The sequence below is a fragment of the Dermacentor albipictus genome, chromosome 8 (assembly GCF_038994185.2).
Source record: "Dermacentor albipictus isolate Rhodes 1998 colony chromosome 8, USDA_Dalb.pri_finalv2, whole genome shotgun sequence".
NCBI classification, from domain to species: domain Eukaryota; kingdom Metazoa; phylum Arthropoda; class Arachnida; order Ixodida; family Ixodidae; genus Dermacentor; species Dermacentor albipictus.
Genome location: NC_091828.1, coordinates 14,024,923 through 14,045,064, shown reverse-complemented (window position 1 = coordinate 14,045,064; position 20,142 = coordinate 14,024,923). Strand labels below are relative to the sequence as shown.

General features: G+C 45.7%; 1 protein-coding gene across 2 annotated transcripts in view; it reads left to right on the top strand.

Annotated features, from left to right (window-relative positions):
* LOC139048622 (uncharacterized) overlaps nucleotides 1–20,142 on the top strand; it is a 171,205-nt gene that overhangs the window by 69,142 nt on the left and 81,921 nt on the right. For both annotated transcript variants that reach the window (XM_070523072.1, XM_070523071.1), the window contains exon 3: nucleotides 12,863–13,782. In XM_070523072.1, coding sequence (XP_070379173.1) covers nucleotides 12,863–13,782 — 920 coding nt within the window. The remainder of the gene's footprint in view (nucleotides 1–12,862; nucleotides 13,783–20,142) is intronic.

Below are 20,142 nucleotides of genomic sequence, written 5' to 3'. Positions count from 1 at the left end.
CGTCGCGATCTTTCCACTATTACGCAACTGATTGATGTCCATGACTTGGCAGCAGCATTAGATAGGCAAAGTCAAGTCGGTATAATTTTTCTTCACTTCGAGAAGGCGTTAGCCCGCGTATCAGATCACAAATTATAGCTGAAATTAAAACCCATATTAAAACACGATTGCCTTCTCTCGTAGATCTTTCGCACAGACGTCAAAGTGTAGTTACCTATGGTGTCCTTTCTGATGGGGTCCCAGTGGATTCCGGTATTCCGCAGGGCTCTGTCCTAGGTCCCCTTTTCTTTTTAATGCTCATTATCGACATTGCTGAAAACATACATGTTGAAATGCTACTGTTTGCAGATGATTGTATAATTTATTACGAAATTTCTAGTCCTGATGGTCAACTTCTTTTAAGCGATCTTAAGCGACTGTGTGCCTCCGTGTGTAAATTCAAAATTAAATTACGGGATTTTACGTACCAAAACCAATTCTGATTATGAGGCATGCTGTAGTGGAGGACTCTGGAAATTTCGGCCGCCTGGGGATCTCATAGAGCTCCTAAATCTAAGAACACGGGTGCTTTCGCATTTCGCCTCCATCGAAATGCGGCCGCCATGGCCGGGATTCAATCCCGCGACCTTGTGCTCAGCAGCCCAACACCATAGCCACTGAGCAACCACGGCGGGTACCCTGCATATATATATATATATATATATATATATATATATATATATATATATATATATATAATGTTTTCTAGTACAACCCTAGGAGTGTTAGCCAGCACCACCACTCACAGACCTAGGCGGCGGATGTGGAACATCCTTTCTGCCGCAGGCGTCACGAGAACATAACCTTTTTGGGTGAAACCAATGTCTCTAATGTCAAGAAAGCAAAATCCCTCACCATGGAACTGTTTTTCGCGGCGAAGACGCTTAAGCAGGAAATTGCTTTTCGTGCTATAGTGTCAGAGAAAGCGACGTGGCAGGTCTGTGTCGCTAGTTACCTACAGAAGTGCTTAGCTTCACTAGTTTTTTCAGACCCCTTTTGCTTGCGTAATTCTCAGGCACTAGCTCAGTATTTGAGAGAGCGAAATCCTGGTGACTGTACAGCTTTCAGCATGGATATCGAAGACTTGTATTAGTCCTTGCCGCATGACGGGTTGCTAAATTGCGTAAATGAGTGCATTAAAGAACAAGTGCAAGAGTCGGCTTTTGTTGACAGATACGGTGTTTCCACGGGAGCTTTTCCAAAAATTCTTTCAATATACGTGAAGTCGACGCTGATTGGGTGGAGAGATGGCGTTTTTCTGCATAAATCGGGCATTTGTATTGGCTCAAAGGTTGCCCCTATTCTTAGCAATATTTGCCTGAGTAAGGTTGACAGCTGCTTAGGAATGCCTTAGGTGATAGCGTTATCAAGATATTTCGTTACGTTGATGATTTCCCGATTTTCTGCAATAGGGAAGAATTCCATACCGCTACTACCTCAGGAAGTGTGCAATTTAAACTTTATGGAGGAGGATTAAAGTTTACCAAGGACTATTCTAAGCGACGCGTAATTTAGTTTCTTAACATTTTTTTGGTCTTCGATCAAAATCCCGTTTGTTGGCAGTACTCCCCAAGATCTTCGAAGCCGTTGCTAAACTTTCAATCCAAGGATTCCGTAAAAACGGAATCACCATGTCATGCCTTAAGTCTTCTCTCACCAGATCCTGCATGCAGTAAATGAGCGCCAGTTTTAATGCGCAGGTCCGGCGCCTATTAGAAGCAGGTTATCCTGGTGTAGCGGTGGCCACTGTGGCTGAGTGCCTAAAGAAGTCGGTTTCGAGGGGGATGGACGTCATTCCAGAAAGCAGTAATAGCAAAAAAAGAGTAGTGGCTATTCCGTACATTCATTCAGTGTCACACCGGCTTCAAAAAGTTGCAAGTAGATATGATGTTAATGTTGCTCTTACTGCTCCCAATGAGCTAGGTAAGATATATGCGCTGCCGTACAGAGGAAAAAGGAGCAGGTAAAAGGCAAAAAAGAACAGATATTTGCCCAGTGAAGTACATAAGAACAATAGTTGTACTGACTGTCGTATGGGTGTGGTTTATAAAATTCCCCTTAGCTGTGGCCACTTCTACGTAGGGCAAACGGGGCGGTGTATTAATCAGAGGCTCATGGAACATAAAAGCCCGTTAACCGGTGGATCGCCTTCTAATCTTTCCCTACATTGTCAAGATTGTAACTGCATGCCAGAGTTAGATGAATGCGCGATATTGTGCAGGCATAAGAATGAAGATACGCGACTTATGGTAGAGGCATGGCAAATCTATAATGGTGGAAGTGCGTGCGTGAGTAAGCCTTCCATTACCTTACATAAGGAAGAGATTAAGTGCCTTAACAGTTATCTCTCACGTACACCCGCACATGTACTCGACTGACACGTGGTGTTACCATTTCTGAGCATGCGCAGATGAGTTTTGTGTCTTCTTTCTTTTTTCGCCTCAGTGTTCCCTTCAGTTGGTAGTTGGCGTTCGTGTTGTCCACTTCTCTACTCTTGTGTCCTGTCTGCACGCCTCACCTCTTTTTTGCATAATGGATAACAGGGTTCTGGTGTTTGCCTGCGCACTGATAACGACGCCATTTATGGGAGAGCATGTGGGTATATGTTGTAGTAGCTAAGTGTGTGTATTGCCTCTAATAAAGTCAGTTGTGAGTTTAGGGCTCTCCTGTGTATTTCCTGCCTTCTGTCTATGTCGTCTTGCGCTGCTCCTTCATTATGTTCAACCAGTGCCAACTGCACAAATGTCAATTATTCTCTGTTTCATCTATTAATTAGTTTTTCAACACAGAAGCACCCATTCGCTAGCAGCCATTATGGAAACGCATTTATTTCACGTTTTAGAAGGTCTTGGAATCGTTCATAAACTGAACGTTCTCTTTCCGCAAAAATATAAAAATAACAAATATGTTACCCGTGAACACATATTGCTCGCACATAATACATCTACAACATTTACAAAATCAAGCCTTGAGGATCATAAATTTCTCTAATTACATGTCGCATGCAGTACCAATTTTCAGTTCCTTAAAAATACTACCATTACGTTACACGCTCGAGCTAAAATTGGTTTTACTAATATACCGCACACTATATCATGAAATAATTTTAAATGCATTTAATAACTCTGCTCTTACCAGCACTAATAATACGAGATTTTCCTCTGACAACAATTTGTTGCTCCCTCGAATAAACACTAATTATGGAATGTTTACTGCCCTTTTTACGACCATTAAATACTGGAAAAAACTACCACCCCATATTAAAGCCTGCCGCACAACGTGCTTTTTTGTCGCATAGTCTATATAACATTTGCACTTTGCGTATCGTAAGCATATATTTGTTTTTAATTATCTGTTACATTAACCTCATGTTCTTTGATATGTGTTATTCCTATGTTTCCATAAAGTGTCAGTTACTACAAGTTTATTTATTCATACGCTGTATCGGTTTCATTTGCTTGTGTTTTGAAGTTCAATTATTGTAAGCACCTTCTTGTATTTTGTTCATTTGCTTCATTAACTTCGTGTTTTCTGATGTCTGTCGCTGCTATGTTACCATAATGCATTAATTCCTGCTTTGTTAAATTACTAATAGGAGGTCCCCCTGACAGTTCTTGTAACTACGGGACCTCCTTTTGTACTAATGATGAATGATGAAAAACGCTGCACTTGTGTCAAACCATTAAAAGAGTCAACGCCGTGCAGACAATCAACTCCATACGGCGCAAGAGCTAACTTATTTATAAGCATTCTTTGTTTCCTCCGACCATTAATGAGGGCAACATTGTTTTCCCTGAATTTTTAATTAGCATTGAGTGTTATCATTATCGATACGTTTATTGCATTATGTCTGTAGGATGTTCGCTTTAAATTCGTTACTTTAGCTGAAACTAATAGATGTCCCCCTCACGCACTGTCTCAAACGTGCCGACCACGTGACAGGCACAATGGCAGGCAGCAGTCGCGGGCGGCCGATTGCGGTCAGCGCGTCTCGGCCCGCTGCTTTTCGGTCACTGCGTGAGAACGGGGACGCCGCAGCTGCGGTGCCCCAAGTGCGCTCTCGCTTTTCAAGGTCGCTCACGATGCACGGACGACTGAACCAAAATGGTGATAGGAAATGGTGTACCGCAAAAGAGTATTTCTTTCACCGCAGTCACAGTGAGCAGTATTTTATGTGATTATATTTAAAAGACACTAGTGTGTAACGTAAGCATTTTATATTACATTATACACCAGCTGCTTCCACTCTCCTACCTTCTACCGTCCGGACATCTGTCTATACGATAGCTTGCGCATTCTGAAGTACATTGTACTGCGCGGACTCTTATTTTTCACACTTTAGATATATCGACAAGGTATGATCCACTAGCATACTTAACAGGGATGAGCGGGCTAGTTGGTGGTCCAATAATGATAGTTGGCATTCCAATAATGATCCACTAGGTCCGCAGCCGGTAATTGTGTTACAGTTAAATCTCACTGAACTTGTTCTGAAATCTTGGAACAGAGTTCTGGCGAGTTCCGTTTATGAAGGACTCTTTACTGCTCTATATTATTGTATTGCCCTGTAAGACTGTAATTCTAACATTGCTAACATTTTTTGTGGTGTGAAGAAGCCTGCCTAAAACTCACTAAGAGGTTTTACTGACCGGAACTTGCTTGTTTCTTCCAGATAAGCTTTATCACGGCTTTGCATTTGTTGCTAGGAAATACAATTAGGCACATAAAAACATTGCCGACGATTAGCTCACTTTCTAAATCGAATTTTGAGTGCAGCTCTTCAGCTGTGTTGCCTTTTCGATATATTGAGGCAAAGAATTCGAGCAAGACATGTCTGCAAAGTTAGAAACAACTTTTTATTCTTCGCACGTATTCCTTCTTCAAGAAACAGTCCACTCCCATTTCATGGCTCAGAAAGAACTGGCTAAGAATGAGCCATTTATATAGGCCGACGCATTATATTATAATATGAACCCTCTGTGAGCCTCGGTCAATCTGTCTCGTGCGGCACATTTCGCACCAGTCGGCGCAAACGGAGCGTAGCTTGACTGCCTCGCTTATCGGGACGTCGCGGGAGGCAGCGCGTAGGGAACGCTGCGCGGCGAGCAGGTGGCCGCCGCAGAACACCGCGCGCGGTCGCCGCCACGGAGGAAGGGAGGCGTAGTGGCGAACGGCTATGCGTGTCGGCATCATCGAGATCGGCCGCCACAGAGCCGGCGCTCGGATTGCCACCACCACGTGGGTGGCATTGGAGGAGGAACAAAGAGAGCAAGGCTCGCGCCGTGCCCGAGAGATGGCGCAGGAGCGCGCGAAGCTATAAAGCCCCTCAATTTTCCAAAAGTAGCGCCATTCTTAGATCTTTCCGCCACCCCGCTCACCCAGGCGCTTTCTCCTCCACTCCTCCTGTCGCCCCAGCCTCCTCCGCTCCCCCATTGGCCAATCTGTGTCACGTGAAAGCGGGCCCCGCGCTTTTGTATATTTTTTTCTTTCTGGCGCAGAGCAGGCGCCGCGCTTTTGTATATCTTTTCTTTCCAGCGCGCTGCGACCCCCAATCTTGGGCCTGCGACCCCCATTCTTGGGCCTGCGCGACGAAGTACGGCAGGCGGTTTGAAGGAGCGCGGTAGTTTTATACAATGTGTTAGGGCCGAGTGCTTAATTGCGATGCCGTGCTGCTGCGCCTACGGTTGCCACAACAGACCCAGTGACGGCAAAAAGCTTTTTGTTTTACCATCCGCCGGGCGCAACGCAAAACGAAGAAAAGTGTGGATTCACAAGATCGGGCGGGCTGACTTCGAGCAAGTGGCAAAGAACGCGCGGCTTTGTGAAGTGACACGGCTCCTCCAACCTCTTCTTTTGACGCCCGTGTAAAAACGGGCCCGTGTCCAGTGCATTGGGGATGCGTTAAAGAACCCCAGCTGCAAAAAAAATTAATCCAGAGCCCCCATTATGGCGTGCCTTATGAGATCGTGGTGTTGGGATGTAAAACCCAAGAATCAACTTTTCTTCTGTCTTGTGTGCCTTGACTGTTCCAGTTAACGCAACACTGCTTCCTTGTGAAAACTTACAACGCAAAAGAATACAGACGCACGTAGTATACAGAGATAAAATTAGCACTTCAACAAAAGTGTTGCTGGTGCCAATGAGGGAGGGGGATAATTATTTTCTAAACCTCTTTCCAGTTGTCCCATCAAGTTCCTTCTTTCTTTTCTATCAAATTCTAACCATTTGCACTGTAATAAATAAATAACGATTTCATATGCTGGTACGTTGTTAAAATTATCTATACCGCCTATGTGTGAAAACGTTGCTCATGGCCACCACAACCTGTGCATGAGCTACGTACATCTGTAAAAGGCGCAGAACAGAAACGGCCCTGCTGCCAGGCATTGCTGACCGCAGACAGTCGGAATCTCTCACGCGCCGGCCGAACAAAAGCATCCTGCAGGTACGTAAATTAACCTACGAAACCACGTGCACATACTTTCGCGCTGTCAAAACCTGAAACTCTGGTAATTACTCGCGTGTCTGAGCACACCGCGTGCTTGTGTCGTGTTTCAGCAACACGAACTTTCAACGTGCGCGCGCTTTACGCCTTAAATACGCCTTGAATAATGGTGCTTTTCTCTATTTCTTCCGCAAATCCGACACGACATTCTTAAGGCCAGTTACCGACTGACAAAGCAAGATCTAGATTGAAAAAAACTGCTCCGCAGGACTCGAACGAACTTTTCGGCGGATTTCCTCCCGTAGCGTGTTAGCCGTCGTCTCCTACGGGAGGCCCACCACCGGCGGCGCCACCGTCGAGGCCGCGCCGAGCGGAGGAGGAGCGAAGTGAATGGCGCTACTTTGGGAGATTGAGGGGCTTTACGAAGCTAGAGCAGCGTGCTGACCCCGGTAGAGGTGTGCGCCGAGGCATCGGCGCGCCGCCATAGAATAAAGAACCAAATTAGAGAAGGGAAACTGTACCTTACGCAGTGGTTCGAAAATAAGCAGCGGCAGCGCATGGAACTTACTTAAATGGACGCCAGATGACGTAGCTCAATCCGGAAGCGGAAGTGCACTTTTTTTTTAAGAGCAAAATACAATACAGCCGCTTCTTGCCGGTCGCGTACGCTGGTACGCGCCGTGCTTGCTCTGCCGGTTATGCGGCATGCGTCAATGCCTTCGCTGCCGCGTAGCTGGTGCGTTCTAATTGCCAAGAGCCCCTACTGACGCCCATACAAACAAGCCACAAGTGAGTGAACATAACGTGCGACTTTATTGGCAGAAGACAAGCAGTGTACATTCTCGTGCAATAGCAGAAATAAAATTTGCATGTCGAGATACGCTGGAATCATTGACGCGAGCTCGTAAACGGCTCACCGTCGTCGTCGCACGTGGTGGTCAGGTTAACGAGCGACAACCAGCAGCTGCTGATGATTATATATATATATATATATATATATATATATATATATATATATATATATATATATATATACATGTATATGGAAAATTAAATGCAACTGACACCGACAGCTGTACTGAACTATAGGGGAGAGTTTCGATATGCAGGTTCCAAACTTTCTTTCGGAAATAGTGTATAGGAGCAATGGCTGCATTCAGAGTAATCCGCACTTAGTTTATCAACCTAGCTGTTCATGCGCTAACAAAGCGGGCAAATTTGTCTTATTCCATCAGCTGGAAAACTGGTCACCTGGTGCACAACAAAGTACTTTAATTCTTATTACGGAAAGAGGCCGTTAAAAGAAAAGTTACATGGAACAAATGGTGACTAATATTCAGGACAAGAGATTTTAGAAACTGTCCAATCGGAAATGTTTGTGGTATAACATCAACTAATTATTTGGCTGGTAAAGGGCTGAACCTAGCAAAAGGTGGGCGTAGAAGAGGTCTCTTTCTTTTTTTCGTAAATGATATGTATAAACACAATCTCATTAAGAAAACAGTGAAAGTACGATTAATATATCGAGTGTCTCGCGCGTCGGTGCCGGCTCTGCAATTCTACATTGATTCACTGAATCCGTGAGCAACGGAAAAGTATAACCGAGGCATAGCAAAAAAAAAATAGAATATAATTGCGACTACGACGCAGAAAACAAGAAAGGTTCTGCGCGTTCGTGGAGCAAGAAATATATAAACACAACATTCGCGCTTGAGATATGTGCCTGATTTTTTTTAATATGGCGCCAAAAAACAAGATTTACAGAACATTTTGCATTTCTCTCACCCTTTGACCCCTCTGTAATTGGTCATCTCATCCCTTAGTACGAAATGCCATATGTTTTCAACCAGTTTAGCAAAGAAGGCTGTAGCGAAGCAGCGTTTTAAATTGATGGTTTAGCTTGTCACGCCGCCGTTCGACTCCGACACGGCGCGCACCTCTGGGCCCCGGCTGCTGAATTGGTTACGGCGAGGAACAACGGCAACGCGAAACGCAGGAACGGGCGCCAAAGAGCGGCGCTCTAAAAATACCTTCAGAAGTACGTGTTCCAGAGCGAGGCACAATGCTAGCCGGAGCATAGAAAGCGAGGAACAATGATATCGCCCCCTCGGAATTTGGACCTGCCTTCAACTACATAATGGACAGCAAGAGAATAACCCCAAGCAGAGTGCGTTACCGGTTCTGGTCACCGGGATCAGGCCGCACTCCAGGCCTGTTTGTGCAATTTTCTCAACACACGGCTTTTTTTTTTTTTGCGGTGGAGAATTGCGCGGCACCGGGATTTGAACCACGGTCCTTTTGCACGGGAGACGGATGCTCTACCGTCCCCGCACGAGTAAAATTAAAAAATATAATTATGGGGTTTTACGTGACAAAACCACTTTCTAATTATGAGGCACACCGTAGTGGAGGACTCCGAAAATTTCGCCCACCAGGGGTTCTTTAACGTGCACCTAATTCTAAGTACACGGGTGTTTTCGCATTTCGCCCCCATCGAAATGCGGCCGCCGTGGCCGGGATCCAATCCCGCGACCTAGTGCTCAACAGTCTAACACCATAACCACTGAGCAACCACGGTGGCTCCCGCAGGAGTTGTACGCCTCATTTAACCTACAGTGGTGCCCTATTTGATCAGTCAAGGTGGACCAATCTGAGCTCGGTTATAACGCACGGATGGCACTCGGCTAGAGAACCTTGCTAGGAAATACATCAACCTGCTAGGAAATAATCACCTGCACATGTGTGGCCGTACATAACTGAGGATATATATAATATTTTTTGGAGGAGGGTTCCCGTACAGTGATAAAATAAAGGAAAGGACATTAAAAAGAAAGAAAAAAAGGGGAGAGTAAAAGGAACATAATAGGTGATTTGAACTCGTGACTCTCGGATGTTGCCCGAAAAGATAGCTCAGTCGGTTGGTTCGTCAGGCCCCAGGTTACTTTCAAGCGCCATAGCTCCTGCTCCGAGCCTTATACTTACGTGGAAAGGGACTGATGATGTCCGCGATAGTCGCTTTTGGTTGGAAGGCATACTTTCTTGGAAAAAATGGCCGCCCGAGGAGAAGAACAAACTAGAGCGGCTTTAGAGACTAGGAAAACTGCCTTAAGATACTTAGACTTGAGGGGAAAGCTTCGTTAACAAACTATAACACGGCAATCGGCACTCGAATACGACGAGAGAAATTATTGAGACGTGGAAAACTCCTTTGAAATAAATATGGTTTGCGAGACAAATGCTTTTATGTATTGAACCTCCTAAAAGATGAGGCGGGAAATATGCGCTCACCGAGAGGGCATCGTCCGCACGAGACCACCACCAGGCACCTTACTTACACGTGGAAAGTTCTGCGGCCGGAACAAAGCCTCCCTTCTCCGCCGGCCAAGAGGGAAAACGCGCTTTCCGATCGCTCAAGGTTGCGCGGACATAATATAACTCTAGCGTCTAGGAAAAGCTTAAACAGGTTCGAGGGCGGCACGCATAGCGTGGGAAGCTAGCCGCCAGAATAACTATCTCAAGGACTGCTGCTGACGAGGGCGAAATACCTTCGTGTAATTATAATAACCCCAATAGGACCACTTTCGAAAGAAAAAAGAGGAAACGGCCCAGAGGCTACACTACGAGAGCTATGACTGATAATTTTCTATATATATATATATATATATATATATATATATATATATATATATATATATATATATATATATATATATATATATATATATATATATATGTATTCATCTCATCTATGGGATAGCATGCGCTCGCTGTTGCTTTGTCTCTGCGTGTAGTAGCTAAGAGAGCCAGTATAAAGGCGGAGAAGAAGGAAGGAAAGGAAAACAAAATTGCAGCGCCGTGGTTTTAAAGCGCACCCGTGGTAGAGAAACGGAAGGCGATATAAGCGTGCGTGGCTATGATACGCACACGACAAACTACCTTAAAATATTTAGACTTGAGGGAAAGCTTCGTTAACAAACGATAGCACAGCAGTCAGCACTCGAATTTCTTTATAACCCTAAAAATAATTGTAAATATTCATCTCATCTATGGGATCGAATGCGCGCGCTGTTGCTTTGTCTCTGCGTGTAGTAGTAAAGAGAGCCAGTTTAAGGGCGGAGAAGAAGGAAGGAAAGGAAAGTATCTGAAGCAAAATTGCAGCGCCGTGATTTTAAAGCGCAACCGTGGTAGAGAAACGGAAGGCGATATAAGCGTGCGTGGCCATGATACGCACACGACAAACTGCCTTAAAATATTTAGACTTGAGGGAAAGCTTCGTTAGCAAACTATAACATGGCAATCAGCACTCGAATACGACGAGCGAAATTATTGAGACGTGGAAAATTCCCTTGAAATAAATATGGTTTGCGAGACAAATACTTGTAACTATTGAACCTCTTAAAAGATGAGGGGGGAAGTATGCGCTCACCGACAGGGCATCGTCCGCACGAGAAAACACTTTAGAGATAACACTTTAGATAACACTAAATCAGTTTTAGCACCACTCCTCTAATGCCACATTTATCTAATTTTCTTAAGAAAATAATATATTGAACAGTGTTGAAGCAATATTTAGAGACCGACGAAAATGCATCATCAGCACGTTATCCGTGAGAAACACTTTGCCCAATTCGTTTGTAAATGTGGCACGGTTTGCTACTTTTGAATTAATTACTTTGCGGATTACAACGAAGACGCCAAATAAAACAACGGACGTAAGAAGGAGACACGCGTCTCCTTCCTACGTCCGTTGTTTTATTTGGCGTCTTCGTTGTAATGATGCATAACGAACTCGCCCACCAGCACGTGCCCAGTACTTTGCAGAGTTTGGCTGGTTTACTTGTTAGCATACATACTTACAGAGGAAAACTTAGCACTGCGAATTGCTCTTAGATAGTTCTTTTCCACTGTGCAACACTATTCCCATGCCTGAGCAGTACACTGAATTTTAGAGGGGTACTGCTCAGATCAATTATCTACAGGATGCGAATCAGGGTCGGTCACGTATTGGAAGAATCGTAGCTGTCTGGGGCAATCCATGTCACGTCTCATGCATCTGTCGGTGTAGGCTAATTATTTCAAACTGACTGTTGCAGTGTCTGCTACACCGTGCTCGCGTTTCTTGGGAGTTCTAGCGCTCTTTTGTTAGATAAGTGCATTGACTTTAAATGCCTCCCTGCCGATTCTGCTCGATGTTTGAAGCAAGGCATTAAAATGCCTGCCGTGCCCATTATTTTGTGCATTGTTACATGGAAGTCAAGCCAATGCACGTGCTAACCAGTACAGAGAAGGCCCTTCAAACAAGGACTAGGGAGATAACCCCTCATCGAACGACATTGAGAGTCAATTAATAGGTACAATGAAAAATAGATGTCCGCCCTATTGTAGCCACGAAGCTATAGAATGAACCAATACATGTTTCTTGCAAAAAAGGCTTTACAGAAAAATTTTATCCTGGTCATCAGTCGCGAGGTAGCTTGCAAGGCTAAATATAGCGAATCATTTCTGACTGCTGAACTGATTTTCTATGTTCAGTACCACTGTGCTTCAAACTATCGGCTCATTTGCATTCGCTCTGCGATCCTGTAGCCTCTTGTTTCGCGTTGCTCCCGGGTGCGATCCCTGGACAATGGCGAATTTTTCTGCAACGGCGAAACTTTGTTTCTGAGAAACCCGAAGGGGTTTCCTTTGCATCTTCGTGCTACAGTCGACAGCACAACGATTTGCTCTTTCATGAACCTACCTTCATCTTCCATCCCACGGGCTTCTGCAGAGCTCATTTGCTACATTCAACTTTGACATAAGAAATTAAATTAAAACACGGCACCAAATGCGCTAAAATCCTGCCAGCTTGCCGTGGAATACATGAGGTTGCAATGCATATTCCTATGCAAAGCATGCACTGTATAACCAACATGTAGCGCATGCAATGCCTAATTCAAGTTCGAAAATTTGGGGCCATGGCCCCTTTAATGAAGTCCGTAAATGAGTGTGATATCATCATTGTATATTGCAACGAGCAGCTTGTTGTGTTAAAACACGATCTCAGCAAATAAAGTACTACGCTGAAACATGCACGTCCTTTCGTATGCTTCAGCTTCACAAAATTTTCGCCTAATAGCTAGCAGTAGAGTATGACTTTCCACAACTGCAGCTGTCTGGAAGCATAAATATTTTTGGCCGATTTTATTATTTGCACAGGATATATTAGGAAAGAAAAGAAGGGAAGGTGAAACCGCAAAGGCAATGTTGCCATAATTAAACTCACTCTTGACACCTAGTATAAACCTCGGGTACAGGATAGACATCCTGTACCTTCCAGATGTGTTTTTATGCTGCGGAATTTCTTCAAAACCAGAGTTTTTCTTTGTTGTTTTTTAGACTCACACATCCTCATGGAAGGAAGCAACCTGACGAGCAGCACCGCAAAACCTGAAACCATAACGTACCGAATGACGGTACTGGACAGTTTACACAATGACACCGAGCTGTACAACACGACCTCTGGAAGCGTCATTATCGTGGGGCGTAACGCCAGACAACGATCCAAGTTCTTCGAGCGGGATCCAACTTTCACGAATGCCGAGTCGAGGACCTCCGGTTTTCGCAAGGCGAAAATAATCGACGCAAGTGGCGACTCGGCGACTAGTGGCCGGAACAGCGGCTACTCCGACCCAGCACCCGAGTCTCGGATAGTGAACGATCCTGAAAGCTACTTCCCCATTAAAGGCTTCATCCCGATAATAGGAGTCCCTGAAAAGAAGCCCGACCACGTTCACCGTGGTTCCCAACATTTTGTGCCCAGTGACTTCTTCTCACCCGTCGGTCCTAAGAGGAACGGTCCAGTCACCTCCGAGCCCACGGCGCCTCCAGCCGCTTACTACCCACGGAAGCAGCAGCAGCCTTCCAACGGCCTTCCACCGATTGTTCGACCAGACTGGGCCAAGAAACAAGACCAAAAGAGCGCCGCCGTTAACTTTCACCCGCGCCCCGCCAAGCAGCTGGACGAAGGACGCGGACCTTTCGGCAACACGCTGGGGGCGTCGTATGTGGCTGGGTCGGACGTGCCCCCGGAGTACCCCGTGGCTCCAGACTTGGCGATGCCGGAGTGCGTGTGCGTGCCCTTCTACCTGTGCAAAGAGGGCTACTTGGCTAACCCCCGGCTGGACCAGCCGAACCGACCTAGTGGCCCTTTCAGTGGCCCTGGCCTCCTCATTCCTATCGACGAGCGGAGCAACGACAAGGTGGATGTGCGCAACGAGAGCGTCGCCCAGTCCAGAATGAGGAGGAGCGCCAACGAGGTGAGAGCGCTTGCTTACGCAGTGTGCTAGGCGGACATGTCATAGGCGTGGATCTTGTGTGCTAACGAAGGCAGTGGAGTAAAAGACAGTATTTAATCCAGTAGCACAATGAGGACCGATCATCCACCGAGAATGGCGCTAACTTAGGCTTAAATACTGCGTGGTTCTCCTAAGTACACCAGCCTTCGAACCATGAATTTCTTAAAGTGGAATCACTATATGCCCCGTTACGCGAAAACCGACGTTGTAGTGGGCGGCGGGACCAAATGATGGCACTAAAAATAGCCGACGGCAGAAAGTAAAACCACATCGAAAGTACTCGAATTGTAGTCAAAATTTTCAGGGAGGTTCCTGCACACGAAGTAAATTAATGCTTTTGAAAAGAATCTTAGGTAAATTTTGGTCTGCGTGAGATTCGAATACGTGCCACCGGAGTGCAAGACAAGCACGCTTCCCCGATGTGTGCCCCGATGTGTGCCTAGTGCGTGTGCTAGCGCGCACGTAACGTCGCAGCCATATGGCTGACTAAACGCGTGGCCAAGTGCGTGCGTCATTGGGTAAGTGACGGCGCAGCCAGAGGGTACGAGGAGACGCCAAGTCATGAGCGTATCAACTGAGTCTATAATACAGAAAGTATTAACGTGCAATTCAATACCGCTGGGCGGGCCTTCGAGTTATGAACTTCTCGCAGGTAAGTGAGCGCGCTGAGACGCTTGGTGCGTTTTCATTTGGCCTTACCAAGGTGCAGTTATAACGCAAGCGAGTGCATGCACAGCCAAAGAACGCGCAGAAAAGAAATCATTTCAGCACACCGTCTGTAATGCTTTCGCATTCCCACACCTAAGCAGTCTGGAGTATCTCTGTCGACTTTTTTCACCCCCTGCTACAGTCGACGTTCCAAAGCCTGTGCAATTGCCCAAGCTCGGCTTTTTGAGGTAAATTTAGTTCAGATCATTTTATTTGTATTGAGAAACGGAGACATTGAACGTCACGCAAACTCATGTATGACTGCGAAACAAAAAAGACACGGACGTAAGAAGACACATCATCATCATCATCAGCCTGGCTACGCCCATTGCAGGGCGAAGGCCTCTCCCATACTTATGTAACTACACCGATCATCTGCTTATTGCGGCCATGTTGTCCCTGCAAGCTCCTTAGTCTCATCCACCCACCTAACTTTCTGCCACCCCTGCTGCGCTTCCCATCTCCTGGAATCCAGTCCGTAACCCTTAATGACCATCGGTTATCTTCCCTCCTCATTACATGGCCAGACCATGCCCATTTCTTTTTCTTGATTTCAACTAAGATGTCATTATCTTCCGTTCCCAAACCCAATCTGCTCTCTTCTATTCCCCCCTTAACGTTACACCCATCAATCTTCTTTCCATAGCCTGTTGTGTCGTAATAAATTTAAGTATAACATTTTTCGTAGGCCTACAGGTTTCTGCCCCGTAGGTGAGTACTGGTAAGACACAGCTGTTATACACTTTTCTCTTGAGGGATAATGGCAACCTGCTGTTCATGATCTGAGTATGCCTACCAAACGCACCCCAGTCCATTCTTATTCTTCTGATTATTTCGCTCTCATGATCCGGATCCGCTGTCACTATCTGCCCTAAGTAGATGTATTCCCTTACCACTTCCTTCACTTCACTTCACTTCACTTTTATTTCCTTAAAGACCCCTCAATGGGGGTATTACATAAAGGGTGGGGTTTACAAATGTGCATTTTATTTGGTGGCCACATGAGTTCAATGAAGAATATTAGTATTAAGGTTATCAGCAAACGTCGTTGAACAGGTGATTTCGGTTATGTGACAGGGCAGGCCGTTCCAGTCGCTTGATGATCGGCAAAAGAAGCATGCAGAGAAGGTTGTAGTTCGGCTGCGTGGACGGGTTACTTGCAAGGAATGCCCTGTACGCTGGGTATGGCGAGGGGGTGGGGCCAGCACATATGGTGCATGATGGAGCGAACTATAAGAGAACTTGCGAAAGAGGATTAACGAATCAATGTGACGCCGGGATGATAGCGTGTTTAAGGCCGACTGTGCTTTAAGTAGTGATACGCTAGTGTTATAAGAATACAAGGAATAAATGAATTTTGCCGCACGATTCTGAATTCTTTCAAGTGCATTGATAAGGTAAGTTTGATGTGGTGACAGATGGGGGATGCGTATTCAATTTTCGGACGTACGAGCTTCTTGAATGCCAGTAGTTTGACGTGTTGCGGTACATGACGCAGATGGCGTTTTAGGAATCCCAGTGTTTGGTTAGCGGAGGCAGTAATGCGCGTTACATGAGCAGACAAGTCTAAGTCGTATGAAAGGGTGACGCCGAGGTATTTAAATGTGTCCACTTTTTCTTAGGTAGTATTAGTAATATTATACGGTGAGTATAAGGGCTGATGGCAGCGAGTGAAGCACATTACTTTACATTTATTGGCGTTAAGGGTCACTAACCAGTCCTTGCACCAGCCTTGCACTTTGTTAAGGTCATTTTGTAAAATACTGTGGTCAGAGTCATTAGTAATTGTGCTGTAGATGACACAATCGTCAGTGAACATACGGATTTGCAAGGAAACATTAAGGGGAAGGTCGTTAATATAAATAAGAAAAAGTAGGGGGCCTAGAACGCTACCTTGTGGAACGCCAGAAGTTACAGGGAGGGGTGCGGAGGTGCGATTGTTGACATGCACTGACTGTGATCGGTTAGTGAGAAATTCAATAACCCAATTTAAGACGTCAGGGTGCAAGTTCCGCTGGGAGAGCTTGAGTATTAGGCGTTGGTGAGGTAACTTATCAAATGCTTTAGCATAATCCAGAAAAGTGGCATCAAGATTAACGTGTAAGTCATGGACGAACACAGCAAGTTGCGCTTCGCACGAGAGACCTTTACGAAAACCATGTTGGGATGGGTGAAAGTAGTTGTGTGTCAAGGAAGTGCATAATTTGGGTGAAAATGACGTGCTCCATTATCTTGCAGGGTACGCTGGTTAGGGAAATCGGTCTGTAGTTAAGAGACAAGTTTTTATTACCTGATTTGTAGATTGGAACGACCTGCCCTTCCTTCCAGGTGACGGGGATGTTACAGGAGGATAAAGACTGCGAGAAAATTAATCTAAAGTACGATGCGCAGATGAGTTTAGTATTTTTTAACAGTTTAGAGTTGATGCCATCCGCCCCCGATGACGACGAGTTTTAGCTTTTCAATTATTGCCGTTATGCCATGTTCAGTGAATTCCATGGGTGACATAACAGATTGCACAGCTGACGGTGGTATATGTAACAGAGCATCAGGTTCACTGGTGAATACTGATGAAAACGCGCGGTTAAATGCATCGGCACACTGTTCTTCGGGGATTACTATATCGTTATGGTCGGCGATAGTGATAGCATTCGGTGGCTTAGGGTTTAGTAATTGCCAGAATTTCTGGGGGTTAGTGCTTAGTACACGAGGCAACGTGTCATGGGAAAAGGAATGTTTTTTCGCGGCGTATAGCTGAGAGATAAACTTTCTCTGCCTCGTTATATTTGTCCCAGGCCACAGCACAAGTGGTTTGCTTTGCCGACCGAAAGAATCGTTTCTTCCTGTTTTCTAAAGTTGATATTTTTTTTTTGTGAACCAAGGTTTATTGCTGTTAGTTGGTACGGAAACAACTGGAATGTGGTTATTAGCAAGGTCGGTGAATTTTTGTTTGAAGATCGACCAATTTGCTTGAAGTGTGCGGTTGTAGAGTTCATCACTGAAAGTGGGGTAGAAGGACATTAGTTCGTTGTTAATGGCTTCGTAGTAGCCTTTATCGTATAGGCGTATTATTCTATTCCACGATTCTCGTTTTGGAAAGGTAAAGTTAAAGACAGTTGTGATAGCGCCGACAGGCGTCGTTCAGTGTTTGTTATCAGAAGCGGATAAGCAACCGCCAGCGCGTATAAGAAGCACGCGCTGTTCCGAATAAAGCATTCTCTGTTCCGGAGCCCGCTGGTCTTCTTGCTCGTCACGCTGCGCGCCTGGGCGCGTCCCCGCCCGCACGTAGTACACAACAACAGTGTGGATTACTTTATGGTCGCTAATTGCCGGGAGATAGGATATCGAAGGTAGGCTATACGGACTGTTAGTTAATATGATATCTAAAATGTTTGCCGAGTCATTCACTACGCGTGTTGGTTCTAAGACTAGCTGGGTCAAGCTGAAATTAAAGCAGACTTCGAGGAAATAATTTCCGGTTGTACTATGTGACGAAGGTGGATAGTTATCCCAATTGATATTAGGGAAATTAAAGTCTCCAAAGAGCAAAATCTGAGCAGTAGTGTATTTTTAAATTAGTACATCTAGGACGTGGTTGAGCTTGTCAGTGAAGCTAGTGTCTACTCGCGGGGGGCGGTAGCAAACGGCAAATAAAATAGTTTGCGGGGTTGCACGAAAGAGTAGCCATAATATCTCAAGGTCACTTGGGTTGTGAACAACGGAGCAGGGTATCGTATTACTAACGGCGATGAGTACCCGCCGCCTCTAGAGTGCTGGCGATCGTTACGGAAGACATGGAAGCCGGGTAGGTCATCCATGACCTCCGCGTCGGATACGTCAGCGGTTAGCCAGGTTTCGGTAAGTATCAACAAGTTACATCCAGATGATAAGACCAGATTAGATACAACGTCACGTTTGGAAAGGAAGCTACGTATGTTAGAATATATTTCTGAAATATTACTGTTAGGGCAGGTTGTCGTTATCGAACGGTGTGTTGGCTGACGGTGATGCAGCGATTGCTATTGGATTTCTTTTACACATTTTGTAGTTTCGTCGTACATGTACTTAGCAGATCCTATAAACAGAGTTTTGTAGCTGACTTGGTCCTTGCAAAAGCCAAAAGATGTTTCCTGGCATTCTGCACAGTACGAGAGTAGTCTTCGCGAATGCTATAGTTAGTCCCTTTCAACTTGCGGCCGTTAGACAGAGTTCTTTTTATATTTTATAAAAAAGGAACCTTACGATTATAGGACGGTTTCGGTTGTCAGAATGACGGCCGAGACGATGCGCACGTTCAATCGCCTTAGGATGCACGGTTATGTTTAATTGGTCGGCGCAAAGCCGAATGATTTCTTCCTCTGCCTGAGCGGCGGATGCAGACGCACTTGGGTCGGGGATACCGAAGAAGACAAGGTTGTTGCGGCGGGCTCGGTTTTCTGCGTCATCGATGCGCGCTTATATATCGGAGATTGCCGGTGTCGTCACGGCCGCAGAAGTCTTAAATGTTTCAACCTGTCACTGCAGGTCCTCGATGTGTTGACAATGGCTGTCGACGGCATGCATTCTTCTGTTTAGTTCAGAAATCGAATTGTTAGTCTCGACTAGTCCGCTTTTTAAACCTTTAATCTCGTTAATTAACTGCGATTGCCCAGCGGATAGCTTCTTTAGTTGAGTTAGTATAGCGTTAGTGTCAGGACCGGGGTTAGTTTCTATGTCGCCCGACAGTAGCAGCAAAGAGCGCGAGACATGAATACAATTCATTGCGATGGCAAACAGACACTGGGGGCTCGGCAGCAGTACCAAAACATAGTTGCTTGATTTCTTAGCGTAGAGACTATAACACTGACTAACCCGCATGTTAAACAGTAACAGTTTAGTGGACTGTATGGTGGCACAGCCACCCAGCCCACAGGTTGGCGCGTGAAGGCGTTGGTCTTTTATAGGTGATCTACCAGATGTTGCTGACGCACGCAGCTCCCTGGTGGTAGGGCTGACCACCCTCGTCACAGGCGGCGCTAGTAGAAGCGTAGGAGGCGCTAGCGTGACTTGGCAATAAACAGCAGGGGCACGGCCAAGGTACGGTTCCAGGCAGATTGAAGTTGCGTGTGGGACAGCCGAGATGATAGCGGGCAGAGCTGCGCCGATCAGTGCGATGATGAGCACCTGCATGTTAAACAGCAGCAGTTTAGTGGAATGTATCGTGGCACAGCCACCGAGCCCACGAGTGTCTCGCTTTCTGTGCCTCGCTGCCTATCGTAAACTGCTGTTCTAGACTGTTAAAGATTACTTCAGTTTTTTGCAGATAAATTTTTAGATCCAGCCTTCTGCTTTGCCTCTCGAGATCAGTGAGCATTGTTAGGTGTCACATATAAGAGGGAAGATGAAAATAAAACGGTAGGCGAAGAAAGGTTTCAAGAAGACGACGAGGATGGCGTCAAGAACGACGTGGATTAATCGAAGACGAAAGAAGATAAAGAAGAAGTTCTCAGTGAGGTGACAAGAGATGATTGGGGGAGAAGAGAAGAAGACGAAGAGAAGGATTACGTGGACTAACAAGAAGGCTATAAAAGGGCGAGGAAGGGCGAGACACAGGAGGCAAGAAGAAAGCAGCGG